The sequence below is a fragment of the Labrus bergylta genome, chromosome 12 (assembly GCF_963930695.1).
Source record: "Labrus bergylta chromosome 12, fLabBer1.1, whole genome shotgun sequence".
Lineage (NCBI taxonomy): Eukaryota > Metazoa > Chordata > Actinopteri > Labriformes > Labridae > Labrus > Labrus bergylta.
In genome coordinates, this window is record NC_089206.1 from 6,241,168 (window position 1) to 6,265,681 (window position 24,514).

A 24,514-nucleotide genomic window follows, 5' to 3' on the forward strand; every position below is an offset into this window, starting at 1 on the left:
CCCCAGAAAAAAAAAAACAGCCAGTCAGCTTCCACATCGCACTTCATATACTCCCACTCTTACGCTTCCAGTAGCATCATCTATCTTCAAGCTCAAGGGATCAGAGCACTGGCCATAATTTCCTTGGCTACAAGCAAAGAAAGAGCAAAAAAGAGGAGGGCGAGCTGGGTGCTAAATTGAGAACGCTAGAAATAAAGTTACAGAAGAAGAAGAAAAAGGGACTCTTAAAGAGACGATGACCTGCTAGTTTCAGCGAAGAAACAAACTGGTGTCAGAGAGAAATGGCCGTTGATGTGAAAAGCCTAGAGGATGTCTGTCAGAGGGGTGTTGACTTATTCAGCTGAAGCAATGGCGGGGAAAGTTGTGCTGATGCAGCCGAGGCTAAACTCAATCCATACAAGCAGAGAGCTGTGCACCAGCCGGCTGCCTGCAGGCTATGAAAACCTAGCATGTCGCTGTAACTGCAGCAGCTGACTGAGCTGAACGACTTTCTGCAAGACAATTCGCAGCAACTAATATTTAATCACGACTGTTGGAATATAGAACGTCAGCATTTTACTGTATATGCTTTATTATTAACCTTTAGAGCAGACATTTATTCCATCTATTTATCTCCTCGAAGCTCTCCAAGATTTAGATTTCCACGACACGACAAGAGGATGGATTTTTTCACTCTTTTCTGGATATTTTTGCTTTCTCAATGAAATAGCCTTTTATTACAATTTAGGGAGCTCGCAGCTAATCTCTTTGTCTTTGGAGTGTGCCCGCGCTAATTCCAGCACGTCACATTTAATTGTGAGCGGCATTTAATGGGCTTGATAAAAAGCCCACTGATCACTTGTTCCCAGGAAACAAAAGAACATCCTAAATACTTTATGGGGGCTCTTTAATGTCTTGTATTCCAGCCAAAGGGATACAGCGTAAGTGATGGAGAGTTGTTTTAATGTGTAAAGAGGAGAAAACAAGAGGAAAAATAGATTAGATATGGGCTTCCTTTGGTGATGAAGGAGATGTTCTCTGTGAGTAAACTGATGCCATGACAGTCTTAACCATCATCCTCATATCTAACATACAACATGCAACTGTACCAAGAAAAAAAACACTGTAAGAAACAACCATCACAGCTAAATGTTGACTTGACTGATGGAAAATATATAAAACACAAAAGATATGAGAACATGTATACAGTATGTGATTGACATCTTGAAAAATATGGGATTACCACATATGTTAGAGTGGGGCACAGGTGGCCTTGTGGTTATGTCGCACCACATGTACGGTATGGAGGCTATAGACCGCCAATCGAGCGTCCCGGGTTCAAATCCGACCTGTTGCTCCTTTCCTGCATGTCATTCCCCAATCTCCCTCAATTTACCTACAACCTACTCTATCCACTGTCCTGTCAAATATATCTCCATTTATCTCGACAAATAATAAGAAAAGATAATGAATATATTTGAGATCAATTTCTCACAGACTGACCAGGATGTAAATTTTAGTTCATTAACTTGATGCTAACAAACGATTGCCATTAACAGGCTGACAGATAAACATCCCAATCTCTGTACATTTGAACTAAAATGGCTCTTTTCTGTAGTTAAGAGACTAATAAAGTGTCTTTGCATCTCAGCAGTCTCTACAGTTGTGTCATTGGTCACACAGTTAGCTAAAGGGCAGGAGTGACCGTTGGGCATCTGTATTTATATTAATAGCAGTGTGTTAATACAATTTATTGGAAAAACCATGTGAACATGACAGATGGTGTCAGTTGTCCAATCTGATGATCCAAAAAGCTTCTGCTTGGACTGCACAAAGAAGGGAACATTTAGCCGTAGTAGTTTTAATTAAAGGTTAGTTAAAAAATAACCTATTTATTGGTAAAATCTCCAAATACTGGAACATATCGCTTGTGAAATATTAGAATAAGTGACCCTCTGTGGTCTGTGGTTACCCTAGTCAATAGAAAAGGGGTTGATGTATTGCTATAGGTGTGTGAGCTTTGTTGTCCTTTTACAAGTCGTTGCCTGGCTAAAGCCTCGCTGTGCTCCGCTTTGTTCCGTCAGCCGGTGTAATGAAGGGAAGCACTCATTCAGTACAGTGTAGCAGCTCTCTCAGGGTGACAGCAGTGAGCGGCTGTACTGTGATACTGACTGACAGGCCCATCATCCCTTTGGTGCTCAAAATATCAACAATAAGCCTGCAAACACTGAGCGAGCGAGCGAGAGAGAAAATAATCCTGCATTTTTTTTTTTTTCTGTCCTTAGGCAACAGCTGGATGTTTATATTCTGTGTCACTGGGAGGCAGGGAAGCCGCTCTGCTGTTCTCTAAACTAATACAGAAGCCATGGCCAAAGCCTATTGAGGAGACGCCTTTCATATGCCCGTCCAACTCCCAGCCTCATTTGATGCCGTTCCCCGTGCTGTTAGCGGGGGCTTACATCTCTTCAATATTAATAGCCCGTGGTGGGAGGCACCGTGGCACTTAATAGAAACATTAATTATTCAGGAGGCCTATCTGGTGGTAGGCACATCTACTAATGTGCGAGTATGTATACAAATCAGCTCATGATGGGGGCTTTGGTGCATACAATCACAACCAAATTTATTAATAAATTCAGCCCACCAGGGGGATGTCTGCTCCTTAAAGAAACTGTAATCACGGAGAGACAGAGGCGGGGGGGCAGGCGGGGAGGGGGCAGGCAGGGCGCGGCACGAGTCCACAGACGCCGACTTTACCGCCAACCGCTGAGGGAGACATGCTGAAGTAAATGTGAAATCATTTAAATTAAAGCAGAGCTGATTTCTCTCTCCCCCCCCCCCCTCCCTCCCTCCCACACCTGTAAACAGACGTGATTTCAGACAGCCCACAGGGGGCTCTGTTTCCCCTCTTCCCCCCCCTCTTTTCCTTCTTCCCACCCTCTCTCTCGGTTCACCTCCTCCACGCTGTCCTTTGTTCTCTCCCGTTTTCTCAACTTCACCTCACTCAAACCCTCCATACGCTCCTCGCTCTCATTCACAATTTAAAGGAAAGATTCACCTCGCAACACCTTGACTGGAACATGAGAAAAAAAAAAGCCTTGATAGAAACTGCATGGAATAACTTACTACATTTGTGTGAGAGTAACTTTGTTTCCACAGAACTCGACGGCTCCCCGGCAACTTCAAATTTGATAAGTTGGTGTTACATGAAAAAAAAAAACATTTGCAATATCTTTTTTTTCCACTCTACCTGACATGGAAGGCCCCGCAGCTTCTGCAAATGGACAAACTGAAATTTCCCCTCAAACAAAAAAAAAAAATTGATTTCTGTCTCATCTTGAACCACGAGCAAGTCAGCAAGCGCCGACTCTGATTCTGACCAACTGGCACATAAATCTGATGTTCTCTCTGCAGATATTTGAAATGTTGTTTTGGAAGTATCTCGAGGTGATGTGAAGTGAACAAAAGCCAGAGGTTATAATCAATACGGACGATGGATGGATGGATGATTCAAGGAATACTGCACCTGAAACTGCTCATTGTGCAAGTTTACTTTTTCTTTGCATTGGTTTGTTTAGAGTATTTCTCACCAAGTGTCACTATCAATCAATCTTTATTTGTATAGCGGCAATTCATAACAAATGTTATCTGGAGACACTTTACGAAAGAGCAGGTAAAAGACCTCACTCACACCCAAAATGAATCCATCATGAGCACTAGCAACATTTAGCTTAAGATCAGTGGCAAATAAAAACGTCCTTTAAGAGGCAGAAACCTCGAGCAGAACCAGACTCATCATGAACATAATGATCTGTTGAGACTGTGTTGGGCTTGGAAAAGTGGGACAGAGATGGAGGGAGATGAGGGTAGAGACAAACAGAGCAACAACAATGAATCACTGTTGTGCACAGGTAACAAAATGTGCTGTCATTGGGCGGCTCTCTAACACTCAATAAATGTTTTGGACCACAGAGCCTGACTCTCAAAATGAACAAAAAGCATTTTGATAATTTCCTGAGTTATTAAAATTGTGTATTTTCATCCTCCCCCACAAGATCACCACCTGCATATACAATCCTTATAGAGTTTAAGTTGCCTTGGTAACCGCATACTGGGCTCACAGGGGGGGGGAGTACGTCCTACTAAATGCCACTGAGCACGTAAAATGACAAACTGAGAGCATAATAGAGTTACACAAGAGCATAACTTAATTCTCTGAGATGAGTCAGAGATAGTATGCCTGGGAAGAGAGAGACAAACACACACACACACACACACACACACACACAAAAACACACACACACACACACTGAGTGGAGATGACAGACAGAAACAGTAATGGATGCAGAATTTAAAAAAAAAAAAAAGTATTACTGGAGCTCTCCTCTCCTCTCTCTCTGTTTCTGTCTTATCTGCATCCAGTAGAGCAAATCAATTAACCAAGTCGTTAACTTCACTTTTTAATTGGCTGGAGTTACATGCGAGTGCGTGTTTGAGGAATAAGAAGGGCGAATTAATCGATGCCAAGGTAGAAGGTTTTTTTTTTTTCGCTGGGTTAACCACAATGCACTGGTGCGTTACCGAGCCCTAATTAAACAGCACGTCCTCCCGAGCTCGTCTCCCCTGTGACAGCACACCTCCAGGAGGGGGGCTTTGAGAGATGTGGCCTGAGCAAGCAAAGGCCCACTTATGGGAAAACAAATAAGCACTTCCAGGTCGTGACCCCTGGTGGTGCTGAGTTTGGAGGACATCAAACCACTGGGGGCCGGGATGCTGAGAAAGGCTCAGAGAGGGGATGGAAAACAAAGGAGGACCACACACGAGCCCGACTTTTCAATACAATCGTCAAATACAGTATATTGAAAGTATCAACAGTCCTATTCAGACTGCTGACTGTAGACTGATATTTACATCCCTGTGATGTCACATTCAATCTGGATGTTGCCGAGGTGTAATGGGGGGGACAAAGTGTTCCCCGGAGGCGTTACAGGGGCGAGACAGGACCAGCTGAGCAGCGCATGCAGCACCGTGTGCGTGCATGTCTGACTGTGTGTGTGGCGCTCCAGCTGTGCTGTCGAAACCCAATGTGAATTCACAGACTGGGACAACGAGGGATCAATATGAACGTACAAGGACGAGCTGACGACTGAGCTTAGTTATGAGGCTTTTGCGGAAACACAGTCGGAAAAGTGCAAAAATAACTGTTAACTACAAAAAAGGGGTAGCTGCTTACGTAAGCAGAGTGGCAGATTTTCAGTGTTTTATTTTTAAAACAAAGGTACTTTCAATGAGATTGAATAACCTTGTGAGGTGACAAATTGACATTTAAATCTAAGAGCAGTCATTAATGCAGACTGCACAAAGAGAAGGCAGACGTCAAAGAGACCAAAACTTTGAAACTTTATATTTTCACCCTATGTGTGTGTGTGTGTGTGTGTGTGTGTGTGTGTGTGTGTGTGTGTGTGTGTGTGTGTGTTTCATTTTTGCAGCCAGAGAAAAATAAAGTGTGCTGAGTGTTTCCTGGATGACTTAAAGCTCGTGTGAGGAGATGTTTTATGCAAACAACAACAGTCTGTAAATTAAAGAAAGTCTCCAAGAAAAGGAGAAAATACGAGCCAGGAAGACATCAAACAGCTACAAATCTGCAGGCATTAGGTGGGCTCAGCACCCTGGGGAGCCTCTCTGAGCCTCATTGGAATTCTCCTTGGGTCCAGAGGAAAAACAGAGCGGAGTAGAAAAAGCTGCTTCTCATGCTATAGCTCTCAATGACATCTCATTGTCAAGAATCCTGCACGTCTCTAAAGTGCTGTTATCAGAAGTATTGCGTAACTGTTATCCGGGTTGATGAGGTGCTTTAGAGAACACAAAGCACGTCTATCATTATGTAAGAGTATCTACAGTGTCAGCGATGACAATGTGTTATCTAAGTGTTGTCAACAGCATCCACACTTTGATACTTTTTGAATAACACGTGTATCAAACAATGAATTCATTAAAGCTCCTGTGAGGAACTCTCAGTTTGAGTCGGTTTTTAGCGACCCTTTGTACAAAGTGTTACCTCTAATCTCTTTGTTGATTTTGTCCTTTTACATAAGAGTGTTTTTTTTTTTTTGGTATCGTGAAAAATCTCATCCTGCTTTCTTTTAAGAGTCAAGTGGAAACCTTTTCTGTGGAAAATGTAAAAAAAAGAAAAAACTGCTTTTATTCCCCTCGTCAGACACCTACCCCACAGCAGAGCGTTGTATGCATTTTTTTTTTTTTAAAGTCGATATTTACGCTGATGGTTTCTTCTCTTTTGTAGATCATAAAGAAGCATCAATATTAATTTCAGTCGGCCTCATAACCAGCTGGAAAACTCCTCACAGGAGCTTTGGACATCATTTTTTTTAACCATGAACCGAGCTTTTAACAATACAGAACTAACCATCAGGTTTAAGCAAAAAGCTGCCATTAGCTTAAGAGAGAGAGAGAGAGAGAAGCTGTGGTCGAACGCCCTTTAGAGGGAGGGGAGAGAGTGAGGAGAGAGTGAGCGATGTTTTCACAAACAAAGTGCTGAGTTAGAGGAATAAATCGTTATTCTTTGATTGGTTCTCAGCATGCAGACTCTCCGCATTATTTCAAACTCCTAAATTGAAGTTGTATTTAAGTTCTCGTATCATGAAAACCCTTTCCTCGTAAACTTTTGAATTTCACCTCAACGCTTTATGATCCTCTACACACAATGAGAACTAGCTGCAGCAACCTGCACCTGAACCTGATTATAGCTCATTGATCTGCGCTCAATGTGTGTGGGCAGTCAGGCCGGACCGACCGACCGACAGAGGATTATGGGTGCTCACCTCGGTGATGCGTGGGTTGGTGCACTTGACGTTCTTGGTGGACAGGTTGAGCCAGCGGGTGGTGTAAGGGTTGATGGGGGGGCAGTGGTGCCGCAGGGTGCACTTCCCCTCTCCGCTGCACCAGCCGCACTGGAACTTCCTCTCCGCCTTCAGACACATGCCGCAGCTGTCCCGCTGGGCCGCACACTTGTACAGGTGCACTGTGGGAATATACAGTTAAAACGCGACAGCTGAAAAATCTACACGTGAAAGTCTTTGGAGAGTACATTTTGTTTAAGGTAAAACTAAAAAAAAAAAAAAAAAAAAAGGTCTGCTGGGAAAGAAATATCCCCACCAGCTGTACGTCTTATTTTTTTTTACATCTCCCATATTTGAGGATAAACCTGTGATTAATATACTGTAAAAATATAAACACAGTCAGTATCTTTTCTCGTTTCCTACCTTGGATGTTTTCCGGGTTGTCAATAATGAAGTTGCCGTTCCACACCACCGAGAAATCCACAGGAAGCTCGCTGATTTTCATCCCCTCGTACAAATACTGGAGGCCGCGGAAGGCGAGGAAGCACGGGAAGGAGACACAAAGCAGAGGAGAACTTTAATGGGATGTTTGGGAATTTGAATTCCCAGGGTTTCTCGCAGATGCCGAGCCGCGTCCCTTCCAGTGTTGCCCCGGTGTTACATCATCTCATCATCGGAGAGCTGACGACGTGAGAAAAATGGGACGGCTGAGCAGGAGCCGGAGCTTCCCCTCTGGCCTGTAGGGATGCTGTCCTTAGCTGGCCTCCTACGCCCTTAACTACAGCCTGAGTTTGCAGTGTGGAAGTGTGTGCTTGTTGTGTTTAAAGAGAGTGAGAGAGAAAGAGGAAAATGTGTATATCTGGTGATCCTTTGGGAATGAACTGCATAAGTTAGTGTGTGCCTGATGGGAGGGCTGAGCGATGCTGCAGCCTCTTCAAGTGTAATAACCTCTGCAGCTTTAATGTCTCCACACGCGTACGTACACAAAAACACACACACACACACACACACAAATAATGCATCACCCATTCAACCTAATTTGGCAAGTTCTGGGCAAGTATCACGCCGACCCACCGAGCTGTTCTGGCACTGCACGCTGGAGCTGTTGAAGCGCAGGGCGGTGACTCTGTGGCTGACCCCCTGGATGTGGAGGACGCACTCGTAGCCTCGCTGGCCGGACTGGGGCTGAGGGAGGTTCCTGGCCTTCAGGGTGATGGGCTTCACTTCCCCCACAGGGATCAGGATCTCCTCGGAGCGCACCAGCTGGGGGCAGTCCTGAGGGAAGACAAACAGGAGGGCAAGGGTGCACAAGTCAGTGGAAAACTAAAGTGTTGCTCTTTTCGGTGTTTGGGTCACCGAGGAGAAACAACATTTAAGAAGATTGAAATGTGCAGAATAATGAGCCTTCCTGCAGCTGGAATAGAAAAATCAACCGTTCTATTTTAAGAGCTACTCCTATGAGCTTACAGTATGTCGGGGCTGCTTCTGGAAGTCTTTATTGCAGGGCACCACTGAGTGCTCCTACACTGCAGGCCTTGTGCTCTCCTTTGTAATGATTAGAATTACAGCGTTTTAGTTTGCATCTGTTTTCTGGATGTGTGTGTTTGACTTGGCATGGTTTACTGTGTTTGCAGAGTTTTCTGTTACTGCAGTTTTTTCAGCTTTTTGTACCCAACTTATGCCTTTGCAGTGCATTTCTGTAGTTGCACTTAATTTGGACTTTGGCATGCATTTTTTAATATGCATCATTTCTGAATTTGCTGCACACTTCTCTTAATGGACATTATCGGCGGTGTTGCAGGGCGTGTACTTTATTCACATTACTCATCTAAGTTATTAAGATGATTTTCATGCCACAATTTTCCTGGCTTCATTTATTGTATCCAGGATATGATCAAAGTATGCTAGAGAATCATAAGGTTGAACTAAAATCTTCTGGATTACCTTTGCTTATTTACGATAAGAAACAAATGCTTATCGCTACACAGATACAACACACATCTTTTCGGTGAACATCACCGTTCTAGTGAAAAACAAACACACAATCTGAACTAAAGTGGATGCAATCATAAGGTCCACCTGCATTAGTAAAAATCAATTATGTGAGGATATGTAAGTTCTCTAAGATCTACTTAACATCATTGCTTTTAAACGAGATGTACTCTCAATTTAAAAACTCAAGGAGCGGTTTGTTAAACTTCTACACAAGTAAAAAAAAAGTTTAGAAGAGAAAAGACACTCGGGCAATACCAAAGTATTTTCTTTTCAAACAGTCAGATTATCATAGAAACACACTTAAGCCATTTGTACTTCCTGCATGTGATTGAGTGGGTCAGAGTGATCCTGTGTCATTGTTAAAGACACGCTAAGCTCGATAACTCCACAGATAATAGAGTGTTAATTGACGCTGCGGAGAACAAGAGAGCTGAGTGAGAAACGCCAATGTGGAAATAGAAGAGCTTTAGATGGCTGTCTTTCTGAAGACATGCCCCGAGGCTGACTCTGAGCTGGAAGACTGAGCAGGATGCAGCAGGCAGGAGGAGAGCGAGCGAGCGAGAGAGAGAGAGAGAGAGAGAGGGGGGGGCTAGCTAGCCTGATCATGTGTATGTTTTTGTGCACTTGTGTGTTTTATTTTTTGTGTGCATGTGTGTGTTCGTGTTCCACCCACCTCGGAGGCGTTGACTCGTCCCTCCTGGAAGGAACAGCTGGAGGGGTCATGGGTACACAAGTTGCGGTACTTGCACCAGTGGCAGCGGAAGGCACTGTTCACACATGACAGACACCTGCGTGGACACACACACACACACACACACACACACACACAGTCAGGAAAAAAAAAGCGGCAGAGTCAAGGAGAAGCAGCTAGTTTGCCAAAGTGGGGGGAAGTGCCACGGAGGAAATGAGTTAAGATCCCAAGTGGGCACCTGCTGTTGTTGTTGCCCTTGTGGTTGGCACGGTACCTAAACGCTGCCGGGGCCAAACCCTCCCTGCATATATTTTCTTCCGCCGTACATTAATACCGCGTGTCATGCGTTCGGGTCAGGCTGAATATTAGCCCTCGTAAACCAGAATCAGATGGAGGGAGGAGAGACAGGGAGCGAGAGAGCGGAGGAACGTTGAGTAATGAGGACAAATAAGACACTGGCGCAGCTTGATCCTGCAATTACCATTAGCTCTGCATTGTCGGAGTGAGGCTGTAATTACCAGCTGTTAGGTGTGTGTCTGTGTGTGACAAATGTTTTTAGCATGTACAACATGTTTGTGTGTTTGTGTCACTACAGGGGGGTATACCATATTTGATGTTAGTGTAAGAAGTCTTTAGATCAAAGGTAAGATTTAATAAGGAGTTTCTTCACTTTATACTTTCACTCCCAAAATGTTAACACAGATGTGTGTACTTTCGCTTCCTTATACTTTTAAAACAGGCTTTACAACATAAGCTTTGAGGCATTAAAGGGGAATTATCTTTTCTCTTAAAATGCAGCATGGAGCTCCAGCATTCTACGACTACCTGTGATTTAAACCTGATGTGCTGGAACAAAAACACATAGAAACGAGGATTCCTTGGCATATCCATCAACACGTATCTTTTAAAATAGACAAAAAAAAAGATGCAAAAGACTTTTAAACTTAAGCTAGCACACTATTGATGTTTTTAAAACTCGCATTAAGACATATTTATACTCAATTGCCTTCAATGCTCAGTAACCCGTCAAGCATAAAACCCCATAGCTCTGTTAGTCTTGTGTTACTCTGGAATCAACTGTCAACTGTTGTTCTTGTCTGTTACTTTCTAATGCTTTGTTTCTGCAATGTTCAGCACAAGTGCCATATGAATAAAGTTGAGTTGAGTTAAGCAAGGGGCGCAGGTGTCATGTGAATGTGATGTCTGCGTCACACAGGGAGAACATGTGGCGCCTTGAACGGAGGTGGACCCGCAAACATTTCTGAAATCATTGAAAGCAGATTCACGGCTGATCATCCAACTGATCATCTTTACACTGGAGGGCATTTCTGTGATTATATTGTTTTACTTTAAAGTTAAACTGATTTCAGTTCCATTGTTTCCCAAAGCATGCCGCGAGGTCCAGCCAAGTTTGCACAGATAGAAATGTCCTTAATGAGGGCTGATTTACTTTAATACTGTGAGTACTTTCACAGCCTGTACTTTAATAAAGACAGTGACATTTTTGCCAAATCTGTTTTAAATCCTAAATTAAAGTCTCCCCGCCAAGCTGCATGAACACAAGTGAAAGTCTCGCATTCGTTTTGAATTACCGAGTTATTTCACACAATGAAGTTCTGTCAAAGTGTATGATACACATGTATGAGGGGACAAGAAAACAGTAAAGTGACAGCCTGAGGCTATAAGTCCTGACACTTATTGTATGCTTCTCTCACAAACACGGCTCGTACTTTAAATTAATTGTGATGGCATTTACAGCGCAATGTATTCATGAAGAGTTGTTCAGGAGTTGTGTATTGTAGTCTCACTTGGCTCAGCCTCCCTATTCTCTCTCTCTCTCTCTCTCTCTCTCTCTCTGAAATACGTTTTCAGTTACACACACTTGCTTACTGTGAAATATTAATCAGTGCAAAAGCTTGGGAGGGAGCTCTGGCGAGCGCACTAATTCAGAAGAATGGGGCTGATTCACCTTCTGGCAATCGGAGAGTACACTATGTGTGTAAGACTGAGAGGGGGGGGGGGTGAGAGAGGTAGCTGGCATCAGAGCGTGCGAGGGAGAGTTTATGCCCTTTTCAAGTGTATGCATCTTTCTTTGCGTGTCTGAGTGTGTGTGGCTGTGTGCACGAGTGTGTTTGTCGCTGGCGATTAACTGGGCTGATGTGAGAGCTGGTAATTGCTTTCTTTGCTTTCAAACAGCAGACAGCCATATGAAGCTATAAGGCAGAGTGTGTGTGTGTGTGTGTGTGTGTGTGTGTGTGTGTGTGTGTGTGAGAGAGGCAGGGTAACATTGCCAGCTTTTATCTGGCAAAGGAGACTGTGCCTACAACATTTGGTTTTACAGCCGAGGGGATAGTGAAAGGCTAATATGACGTGCTAAGATATCTGCCCCCCCCCCCCCCTCCCTTCCCACCCTGCTAGCATCACTGCTGTGATGTCCTCAGTGTTCTTCCTGTGATACTCCCAAGTCATCAAGGCCTTTTGGATGTAGCTCAAACAGAATCTGCCACCGTGGAGCGAAAGCGAGCAATCGCAAAGGCAGCGCCGACATCGAGATCTCTAATTCAGGGATTCAATCCAGCATCACTCTATCAGTGACAGACACGGCATGAAAACAGGCATGAAATCCCCACTGAAGACCTGTTAGGCAGAGAAGGCTGCGTGTTTTGTACAGCAGCGTGTCTGAGAGGAAGGCTTCATTAGCCAAAACAGCACAGAAACTTCCTGTTGTGGTGCTCGGGGAGCATTCAGCGATCAGATTACATTAGTCTTTACAGAGGATATTTTAAGGGCCAGCTTAGGTTAAGGACAAATTGTAACTAATTCCCAAAGCATTGATCCAGTGGGTTTTTTGGGCAGCAGGGCTGGGGCTTTGTTTTTATGGATTAAAAAAAGAATGAATGGGAGCGAGAGAGAGAGAGAGAGAGAGAGAGAGAGATACTCACAGTTGGTGAACACTGCAGTTGTAGAACTTGACCTCTGTGCTGATGAGCATCTGACCCGTCTCCTTCGAGTTGAGTCTCAGCTCAACGCCCGACCAATCTAAAAAAAGAGATGGAAATATTTCATCAAGCTGATGTGCAATTAAAGTGCAGTGACATACTTTTTCTTTTTCATCTTTTTTGCATTGTTTTGAATGCACCATTTATTTTTCTTCATCAAGCGTATATGGTACCATCTTTCAGTGCTGTGATTGGCTAAGAAACCTATGAGTAAAACTTTAATAAGGAAGATCACCCTAATGAAACTAAACAGGTGCATGGTTGTAGATAATGGTTATAATGGTCAAAGTTTGGTTGGCTAAAAGCTCCTGTGAGGGACTTTTGGTTTGTGTTGATTTTGGCGCCCCCTATGGACAAAGCTGTACCTATTTATGACTTTGCTGAATTTGCACTGTAAATGTGTAAGAAGTGTTTTGTTACCAAAATATATATATATATATATATATAATCTATGACTCATCCAGAATCTTTGTGAAGGAATAAAAAAACAATGTGCAGCGTGCTATTATCAATTTGTCTTGACACCTACCCTGCAGTAGCACCTTCAGGCACCTAAAAAAACTAAATGGAAATGAACCAATCTACATACTGATGGTCTGGTTTGCATTTGAGGCTCATAAAGGGGCATTCACATTAATTCCAGTCTGTTTCAGTACCAGCACAAATCTCCTCATAGGAGCTTTAAGGCACCGATGCTGTCGCTGTAGAAAACTTGATACTCCATACAATGTAATGACCCCTCAACCAATAGAAATCAGTTTTAATATCTGTCTTTTGCCATTAGATTCCTAAAAAAAACACTGAGACAGAAAGAAGTATAGATACATTTTGTAGTAGTAGTTTGGTCACAAGATATTATTCAACAAGGACTTTTACACAGAACACTGACAGCAGCCTCTTGTACTGCTGGGTGAAAGAGCTTACAGTTAGAAAGCCCTAAAGGCAAACTTTCATGTAATGGATAGCAGCCAATCACAGCAGAGCAGTATAACCCAGTAACAGCTAATAAGTGCAGGATTACAGGAATGTCTGGGATAAGATGTGAAGCATTGAGGACAGAAAACATCACTAAATCTTATTTTTATTGGTTAGATTTTATGAGCTGCATGATTTGGCGTATAAGTTAGTGTATTAAATAAGTAAAAACGTATATACTCTTGCATGTGTTGTATGTACACAAGCCCAATCTAAAGAAACCAGGCTTATGTATAAATATGTGAGGTAAAGTTTGATTTTTTCAATCAAATAAGATCCATTTATTCTGATCAAATGTAACTTTCCTGCATCTCGCTGAACAGAGTTTTGGCTGTGCATCTGTTCTTTTTCAAAATCAGCCTTTTATCTCTTCCTACGGGGAAACAGACTCCATAAATATGTGTGTGTCAGAGTGTGTGTTTTGTAAATGTGTATGTGCAGAACAGCCTGAATTTCAGATGACATTCAGTGTGTAGGAGGCTTGAATGACCCTCCGTGCCCCGTTCTCTCCGCAGCACCTGTTGGGAATCAGGCTCTGTTTCACACAAGTCTGTTCAGCAAGGAGAGCTGGGCTCATCGCTGACTTCTACTGTTACACATTAGTCTCACAGGATCCGGCAAAAAACAGAGTCGTGCTGAGTTCCCGTCCACGCAAAAAAAAAAAAAAAAACTCCTGTAGGATTCTGGTCTTACTTTGCGGGGATGAGTGCCAAATTTTTTTGTATAATTTCAAGCTCAACATCATCAACATCCCTCCTGCTCATTTCATTTCTCCTTTTCTGCACTTTTAATCTCATTTCCTGCACTCATTTCCTCCTCTTCTTTCCTTCAGGACATTGCCACTGCACGATCGATGTTGATGTGCAACAGATAGAAAAGCTTGCTTAGGGACAGAAGATGGAGGAGGCTGGCGGGGAGGTCAGGAGGAAGTGGCCTCAGGGGGGGTGAATGTAGAGTAAAAACAGCCAGGAGAGGGGACAAAAGAGGAAGGGAAGGTGGTCGGGGGGGGGGGGGGGGAGGGAAAGGAGTGTCAGGATGGATGGATAGTTCGATGGATGGATGGATGGAAGAGCTTACAGGGGGATTGGCTGACATTTACCTAGGGGAGAACAGTCATATTAGCGCCTGATGCAGCAGTCCCCCCATGGGAGCTCTGGGCAAACAGGCCTGTCATTTACTCACAGGGAGGAGGATTACCAAACCCCCCAAAACACACACACTGATTTCCACACACGCCACATTATATATTATTCAGGGTGTTTGGCTTCGACACCCTGCGGCCATCTTGGCTCGCAAACAACAGGTATTTACTGTCAGACAACAGGTGTTAGTATTCATAATGATATATGTGTTTGCAAATAAATAAATGCCAGATCTGCGGTGGTTTATTTACTGAAACATTGCTGGAGGGATGCTCGAAAGGTCAGCAGATTTCTATGAATAGTATATTAGAGGCGATTAGCATATGTTTATCCTTGGACTTTTTTAGCTGGTTATAGATACTTTACACCAACCATTCATGTGTTCTACCCTGGACTTGTTCTTTTTAGATGAAGGGGAAAATAGCTGATTGGATCTTTTGACCTCTGTTGAAATACATGATCACACTTGAGGGGATTTAAAGGGGCTGTTCAAATTTGCACACGTTTGAAAACTGGTGACTGTGGGGGTTAAAGTATGACCAGAAAAGCTTCACTGCTAACCCTACAAATCTTCAACCAAGTAGCCTTTCCACTACGTTTCACTTACATGTACAAACTTTGGTAGACACGTGCATCATGTCAAGACCAACAAAAAACCCTCTTGGAGCTATTCCCAAAACTCAACAGGCGGTCGGCTATTTTGGATTTATTTTGTGTTTATTCGGTTGTCTAAAAGGTCCTACTTCAACAAACTCATCCAACGAGACTTAACCAATCCAGCTCAAACATGGCCAACAGATAGAGAAGTTAATTATGATTTGTAATGCAGTCATGCTTCATTGCCATGGCAACACGGCTTATTGGCATGTGTCCCAATCTGACCCAAACTTTTCCCAAGTCCTTGTTAAGCTCTTGGTTTTCTTATGTTTGTTTGGGTTCTTTTGTTGTAATGCTTCTTATTCTTTTACGGAGAGCAGCCCAGAATATTTCAACAAAGAACGTGCCGCACATTGTTTCACATTCATTTTCAAAATGTGGTCGCCATATGTATTAATACAAGGCCAATATAAAGGCCTCACGCAGCTAAACCCAAAAGGGAAGCTGTCAATTTATTCCAAAAATCATTCAAAGTCAAAGTCAAACACCTACTGGTAAGAGGCTTTGTGGCTTGTGTGGCGGAAACAGCATTCATATTGACATTTACACTGCATTGTCCACACTTTGTTTCCATAGCAACGTAATGTATATGAACATGTTTTTGTGCATGCAACACAGCGGACACACGAGGTGATATTTCACTCCTTCAGGCAGAGTCAAAACCACATGGACCTTTCAGTTCTGCCTGCAGTTTTAATTAAATGTTTTTTTCTGTGTGTTTTTATCAGGTATCACTCACAAGCAAACAACAGACTTTAACTTGGCTTTGATAAGACTCTAATCCTCCACATCAGCTTCCCCCATCGTCCCTCAGCTGATTGAACTGCATGACAGACTAGTGCCTATTAGCCCTATCTGAGGGCGGTAATGTGGTGATCTGCAGCTCAGCCACAGGCCAGGGGACCTCAATCTGATCCCCCGTCAGCTCTAATGGGGCCTGGCCTTGTGTGTAGCACACTTCACAGTCAGTCGACTGATCCGGGATCAGCAGGAGTTTGTTATTGGGACGGGTGCCTGCTTAAACTCGGTTATGTTGAATCGATGAAGAGGGTTCAGAGTGTGTGCAGATGATCAGCCCAATGCAGCATGAATAACAGACAGAGAGGGACAAATGGGGATCTTTCAAAGACTGTGTTCTCATCTTTTGGCCAAGATCAGATCAGAGCAGTGTTGACTGGATAGAAAATTCTCTTTTCTGGATGCACACTATTCATCAGATTGTTTTGGGTACCTTGGTCTGTGGGGATGACGGGCACGTCCTTGGCAGCAGGAGACACACAAAGTATCTGGTTGCCGTTGACCTGACCCTCTACCTCCGTCAGGTTGCCAAAGGAACAGGTGATGCCCGCGGAAAGGTCTGGAACATGGCTCACTCTCACCAGTAACTGTACGAGAGACAAGAAACAACAACGTTTAAAAGATTCGACAAAAGTTTGAGGCCTCAGATTTTATTGCAATATTTCAGTGAAACTGGGGAAACATTTACTACTGCACATGCCTTATAGCGGTGAGAAATTGCATATTCAGTATAGATGATATGATAGGGAAGATGTTAGAAACATAGCAGCTTGAAGTACAGCAATGAAATAAGCTCTGAACAGAATGTAAAAAAGAACACTCTGCCGCTGGCAAAGCTGTCCGTCCAGTTTGCCAAGAAGCTCTGCTGCTTCTTAAAAATGTTATCAGCACCATAATAAGAGAAAGAAGGCGGTGATTAGATCTTAATCTAACTGTTTTCACTGAGAGTTTCTCTTCAGAAGTAGGAGCCGATCATTTTGACTCAGTCAGTGGTCGAAACTAAGAAGAAGCTTTAAAAGGGGAAAAGAAGGATAAAAAAAATGACACAACTAATTCTATTTTTGTGCGCTCTTACTTTGTCTCTCACAAGGACACGTAGTTGCATGAGACACAAGCAACAACAACAAAAAAAACACCACACCGCGCAATCACACACGATGTACTCTGCAGCACACACATGCGGATGCTCAGAGAGGCGTTTGAAGTCGTTCTCTGGAGAGCAGTGACACCGGGGCTGGAGCGCTCAGCTGCTCTGCCTATAAATAAATGTATTCTGCACGCACTGGCTCTGAGTGTGTGTGTGTGTGTGTGTGTGTGTGTGTGTGTGTGTGTGTGTGATCCAGCTCTCTAGCCAAGAGAGGCAGCCTGGATAATTATCACCATGGCATTTCACATTCTTGTTCCATTAGCTGTTATTTTTGGGCCATACCGTTTGAAGTTTCTCTTTGTTTTATCTGCCTCTCACTAAACGCCGCGGGGCTACTGGGACAGGCGAGGCAGCTGAGCAGCTTAACTGTACGACTTTTCAGGAGATGCTGACTGTCTCTGCAGCCGACTACACGGCCTCCCTCGTTAGCTGGCTTACTCCTGTACCCATTCAGAGGATATATGATGTCTTTTCTTTTTTGCAGCAGCAGCAGAGGACCTCTCGCCTTCCCCTGTTTTTACTCACACCGTGTTTTCTGTTGCTCCACTCGGAGGTGAGATCCTTGATTACAGCGATCGCAGCAATCAATGTCTTTTGTTCAATGAAGAATCCCCTGAGTTGCCTCTCACATTAATTAGCTCTTATCGCTCCGTCAAGACACACACACACAGATAAACACTCAAATGTTGCTGCTGCAGAAAGTAAGCTCATCCCAGAGCGTGACGCCTTTGCTCTTTTTCTTCTTCTGTCGATGATGTTTTGCAGCCTAATTGGTGGCAGAATCAAAATAAAGGTGATTTGTTTTTGTTTTTCTGTTTTTTTTAAGCTGCCTGTGCCCACATGAAGAAGAAGAGGCGAGTGTTGTCATGGAGATCGCTGTCGGCCCCTGTGGGATTCTGAATTTGTGAGATGACCCTGTTGCTGGAGTGGCTGACATGGAAATAAAAAAAACATAACTGCTGACACGCTGTCTGATAAACTGTTGTTTGTAAACTGGACAACAGGGGCGAGGCCCTCTGAGGGCGGGTGTGAGGAGGAGATATCATGCCATGGGGAAAAGAGCAGCTCTGGAGAAACCTGCTGTCTATCATCATCCCATTATTATCGAATGGGCTTGTTTCCTTGGACCAAACTGCCAAAATGATCACATCCTGGACTCTGATGCTTGGAAGAATATTCTATGAAAGTATGCCAAACATCTCTGTAAACAGACTGAACAGCACCAGTACTTACAGATTACACAACTTGTTCTGTAGATGTAAATAAGAGCTCGCCAAGCACCCTGAAACATAAATCAGCTCAGAACAAAATGAGCACTAAGGAAAACTGTCTCTCCTGTGAGAAATGTGTTTGTCTTATCAATGCTTTTGACATAATAAATATAAATCTGTAACCCAAATGTTCAAACTCTGAGGTTCTCCTTTGATTGGTTTTGTTGGGTTTCCTCATAGTTTTTTTATTCCCTTAGTTCCATCGTAACTGAACTGTAATCTACAGTGTATCTGTATTTAAGACATGTTTTCCTTTCTATTTCAATGTATTCTATGTTAACTGAAATAACAGGGATTTTATAATGCACTGTTTGAATTGTAATTCTCTTGTTTGTATTTTCTTATGCTTAGCAGAGTGTCTCTGCATCTCATACAGAAGCACAAGGCAGCTCTCAGCATCTGCACGAGGCGATCGGACGTTCAACTTCATGTTGACTTAACCTTTCCATTTCAACAGCAGACGCTGAAAGACAAAGCTCTTAAAGTTGAAGGAAGTCGGAGAAAGTTGACATCGGGCAGAGGTGGTTGGAGAGTGAGTTTTGCACCAATAACAGAAAAAAAAACATCTCCAGAAAAGTTGAGCTCAAATCAAACCCCATGATGCTCTTCTTATCCTTTAACATGTTGATTTTTATTTTTGCCACGTTGGAGAAGAAGTAAAAGGAGGCTACCAGTTGAATTTGACTCGTCGTAACAAGAATGACCTTGTGGGGTCTTAATTGGACACCAGAGGTTATCTGAAACGTTAAGTCTCACTAGTTGATGACCTGTGATGAGAACGCTCTGGTGAAGCACTTTGAATTGCAATTTAAATAAATAAAGCTTTAATTACAGAACACTTACTATTGGGATAAAAAGAGAAATGTGTCAATCCGATATGCTCAAGCTGAATCATTCCAACGCTTGGTTGACCAATTATTTTATAAATAAATGGATAAATGGACCCTTCAGCAGTGCTGGTATTTAATTTGTTGGGCCATCTTCCTTTATTAGAGAGGACAGCTGAAGAGAGACAGGAAACAGTGGGATGAGAGAGTGGGGGATGACATGCAGCAAAGGACGGAGGTTGGATTCAAACACAAGGCTGCTGAACTATAGCCGCCGCACATGGGGCATGTGGCATAACCGTCAGGCTGTCCAGCCCCCGAGCAGCGCTGGTATTTAAGACACCCAAAGTGTGAGTCCATGTCTGTTCACGTACAGCATCCGCCTAAACTCGGAAATGTTGAATCTTTCACCACGGATGTTCTATCGCCCTTTCATTTCGCTTGGTCCGTGTGGAAATTCTGAGCTGCACTCGGACAACTTTTCCACCCACGCGCACACACCCACACAAACACGTCTTGGCACACACATTGACTGCTCGGTACCAAGTGAGCATATGCACGTTGAAACGCCCACGCAGAGCTCTTATGAACCTTCCCCATCTAATGTTTATGCATCAAGCACAATCAAGACGAGGCAAACTGCGATGTGGGATCATTTAAAATCTTCTGCCTCTGTACGTGGGTAGGGAATATGTAAATGGGAGCTAATTTTTCATTGTAATGTGTGTGCAAGTAGTGGATGAGAGTGCTGGTGTTTTAGCACGTTGTGTGAGCGTAAGTAGAAATGTACTTGGGGATATGTGTGTGTGTGTGTGTGTGTGTGTGTGTGTGTGTGTGTGTGGACTTACAGGTACGCTGGGCTCTGACACTGCAATGCTGTCTGGGTACACAGTGGCCTTCACACACTGGTTGAGCGAGGCGGCAAAGCGGTACGGCTCATCTGCACGCTCACAGCGATTCTTCTGAGAACAGCTGCACAGAGAGGGGACAAGAGAAAGAGGTTACTGATATGTGGAACACAAAGAAAGTGATAGCCCCTTAAAATATTGTTTTTATTCTTATTGGGAGAAAAAAAAGTACTCCGGAGAATGAATAAGTCGGAGGGAAAAGATGTGCTGCCAAAGCCACAACAGGAGCGAAAATAATTAAATTGAGTAAGAAAAAAGAAGGAAAAGAAGCACAACAATGAGGATTTAAATGAATACTCGTGCTACAATAAAACCCTGCAATGAAAACACTGGGTGACAACTTAAGTTGGGTGTTAAGAAAGACAAACTGCCTGCAGTGTGACAGAGATTAAAACCTTATCCTACTACGGAAGGAAGGGGAGGGAAAGATGAGGATTTAAGACGTCACAAGCACTATTTGAAAACACTGAAATTGGAACCTAAAGGAACGTTGAAAAACGGTATTAGGTACTGTATATATACAGCAGCATGAGAGGACAAAATAATAAGGCTGTGTCTCTGTGACAGGAACAACTACCTACAGTACACACTGTGTTTGTTTTAAAGGGTTTCTATTGGGGCTTTTTGTGCCTTTATCTTAAGGACAGGACAGTGGCTAGAGTTGGAAATCTGGGAGAAAGAGTGGGATGTGGGAAAGGAGCCACAGGTTGGATTTGAACCTTCGACGTCCACTTAGGCTGCTGGTGCCCCTAACTACCTATATTCTAAAATATCAGTCACATAATCACACAAAGTCACATGTTAGTCCACCCTAACTCAACTGGACCCATTACTGTACCATTGATGAAAGATGATGTTATCTACATTTGGTTCTACACTGGTGGACATTTGAACTGATCACTAGCTACCTCTATGTCCGATGTGTCCTTGTTGCTCGCTCTGCTTCATCGGCGGCGTATGAATGTGTATGCCGGCTTGGATTAGTGACATCTGATGGTCACTATACAAAGCAACCTCTGCCATCAGTGTCCTTAAGTCCATTTACCATTTACTTTTGTGCATGAGTATGACTGTTGCGCAGGAAAAATAATGGCTTTTGCTCTTATTAGAAGATTGGGGGTCAAGCCAAGGCACATCTAGTTTGAATGTCAAAATGCCATTGGGCAAGACACAGAACCTTAACATTTCATGCCAAGGATGTGCGTTCAGTATGCAAGTGTGCGTGTGTGTGTTGTGTGTGTGTGTGTGTGTGTGTGTGTGTGTGTGTGTGTGTGTGTGTGTGTGAGATGAAAATTAGAATGCAACCCTAAAATGTCCAAATTCAGTTCATTGACGTTGTTAAAAAGTGCTCTGAATGGTCAAAAGACTGCAGGTAGGAGAGTTTGCTCAGTGCAGTTGACTGTCAATAGAAGTCATTTTGATCGGGTTGTGTTGAGTAAAGCAGTTCCTGTGATAAACTCTAGAGTCTGTTTTAATTAAGTTGTAACCAGACGGTTTTCCTGTCTTGCCTCGTATAATAACATATGGCATGTTGAAGCAATTATATCAAAACAGCGTTACTTTGTTTATTAGATTACTAAGAAACATTTACAAAAACATGTTCACTCTTGTAATGATGTGCATTTAATGGCACTCCTTCCATCAATAACAGCTGGTTTCAAGGATATGGAGCTCTATAACTTTTGCTGTATAGAACATTGCCCCCCGAGAAGCTGTGTATTCCCAATAAAACCACTAAAACAGAGTGATGGAAGCAGCAGCAGCGGAAGCACTTCCTCCAGTGGGTGATCTTAAAACACCAACTATGAAGCCACAGCATTGGGCTCTACACGCCCACATTATATTCTTCAATCACTGCTTAACGCTGGAGACTTAACTAGTGCAAATTACACAGCGTCCACACGTAAGAGATCTTAATGGTCAGACAGGGTATCTGGGACCACATGACACCCCCACATTTCCAGCACATCCCTCATTAAAACCTGTCCGCCCACGCCTTCTTATTAAAAGTGTGTGTTCCCTGCAGCCCATTACACCAAAGGCTCTCTATCCTCATCCAACCCGGCAGGCTAAGTGTCTGCCTAACTGCCCGTCTGGTCACAGCAGCTCTAATTGGACTCGGATGGGTCAGACGCTGTCCATGGTGCTGATGTGCCACTACAAGGCCTGTCCATTCTCCCCTGTCTGCATCGCTGTGTGTGTGTGTGTGTGTGTTACAGTCTATGGTCAGAGCCCATACCATGCTTCTTAACCACACACTCACACACATACCGACTCAAAAAGCTACATCTTCATCCACAGCCGCTGCGGGTGTGTGTGTGTGTGTAATTATGTTGTCAGAAGTTCAAGCCGTTTCCAGCAGACTCACATGAAGAAGCACAAGCGCACCAAGCTTCACATATACACACCACACACCACACACCACACACGCACACATAAAAACACTCGTATGCACAGTACTCCCCGGGGATTAAAGAGAGCAGGAAAGTGTAGAATTAGTGTCGTTGTGTGAATTTCCAGCTGGGAAAGGGCGGGCATGAGCAGCAGGTTTTTTTTTCCTATTTTTAAAAATGATTACCTGGCTTCCCCTCCTTCACCACTCTGTTAACTGTATTTCTTCTTTTGAAATGTGACATTTTATGAATCCAACTCCTGGAGAAAAATTCTCTTGCTTTGCTTTTTTACACATTTGACTCCATCACTACTGCACTCCCACATTTCCTCTCCCCTAACCCCCTAACCTCTCTGTCCATTTCGCTCCTATTTGTCTTTTACACGATGATTTTAGTCCACCTTTCTTAAGCCGAGGTGTTACTCATTCTGCAATTTAATCCTAATTTTACATGATGATGGCACTGCTAGAGATGACAGGTGCAATGTTTTATGCATGTCTCCAAGCTGCTCTGGTGCAGATGCAAAAAAAAAAAATCTGGCTGGTCATTAACCGACAAAAAGCCCCGCATTGATTTTCTTCACAGTAAAAAAAAAGAAAAAAAAAATGTCATTTCAGTTGGGGTAAAGTAAGATGAGCATGCAGCATGAGGGTGAGGAAGGGAGGGGGGGGGGGGGGTAGTAGCAGGATGGCTGGCTGCTGTTGCCATGGTTTCAGGAGATGGCCATTATCTCTGTGTAGTTAGAAGCTGACCCCTTGCCTCTCTCATTAGCTGAAGTGCATGCTACTGAGTGTTGACTGGAATTCTGCCTCCCTCATACTCCCCCTCCTGACCCCCCCCCCCCTCTCTCCCAGTGGACACCCTCCTTATCCCCCTGTCTGGCGCTGTCCTGTCACTCAAAAGCTTCATCAGTGCTTTGTATTCCATCACTCATTCCTGAAATGGGGCTTTCAAGAGGAAATAAGGTGATATATAAAGGTGATGCACACATTGAATGTTAAATATATAGTCTGTGTTTATATAAATATAAACACACATATACCCGTAAACATGAACACAAACTTACAGTCATCCATGTTTATGCACAGATTGACAGTACAGATGCACACTTTTCCTCCAGACTGTCTCCTGTAATAAGCAGCTCACAGATATTTTTCCCTCCGGGGGCCCTCTGGAGGCAGTCAGCCCGGGTATTATGCTCTCTAAGCCCTGTCCATGGTGCTGAAGTAGCTGCTCGCACTTCCATCATTACTCCTCTCTGGCGTCAACAACTCCACTGCAGGTTATGACTGCAGTTATGAGTGGCAGCCACATTTTATGCAGTCATGTAAGGTGAGTGGGCATACAAAACTCCTCACACATAAAAAAAAAAAAAAAAGAAGAAGAAAAGGGAAGGAGAGCACGTTGTTTTCTCCTGTGGCACTTTGTGTGGGCTGCAGCGCTGGAGTCGGAGCTCTGAAGTGCAAACACAATGTATGTATCCTAATATAGCACGTAACCTATATCTTCTATACCTACTATACAGAGGAATACAGGGCGCCCACACAGAAATCAACACTTGATGATCAGACAGGAAGACCAATGTTAACTCACATTTTATAACTCGAACATCTGGCTGTATTTTTTTATAGCTGCGTGAATATATACAGGCATTGTTTTCACTTTGAGTTTAAAAATGTCCCTTTTAGTGTTCAATGTAAACAAGCCTGGTCTTTATTTACCACAGAGGTCTTCTTCTACAAAAACAACAGATGCAGTGATTTAAAACTCGTAGGAGGGTCTGAGAGCTGAGCTGCCGCCGGCATGTTTTTCATTTCTTGAGGTTCTTTACAAGAAAGATGATCTCAGTGTTCGTTTTTTGAAGTCTTTTCCGTT

The 24,514-nt window shown here is 43.4% G+C and overlaps 1 protein-coding gene across 1 annotated transcript in view; it reads right to left on the reverse strand.

The window, feature by feature from the left end:
• plxna2 (plexin A2) overlaps positions 1-24,514 on the reverse strand; it is a 208,994-nt gene that overhangs the window by 67,831 nt on the left and 116,649 nt on the right. Inside the window, 7 exon segments of the mRNA XM_065960873.1 lie at positions 6,819-7,018; positions 7,260-7,356; positions 7,911-8,111; positions 9,505-9,619; positions 12,465-12,561; positions 16,527-16,680; positions 20,187-20,310. Coding sequence (XP_065816945.1) covers positions 6,819-7,018; positions 7,260-7,356; positions 7,911-8,111; positions 9,505-9,619; positions 12,465-12,561; positions 16,527-16,680; positions 20,187-20,310 — 988 coding nt within the window.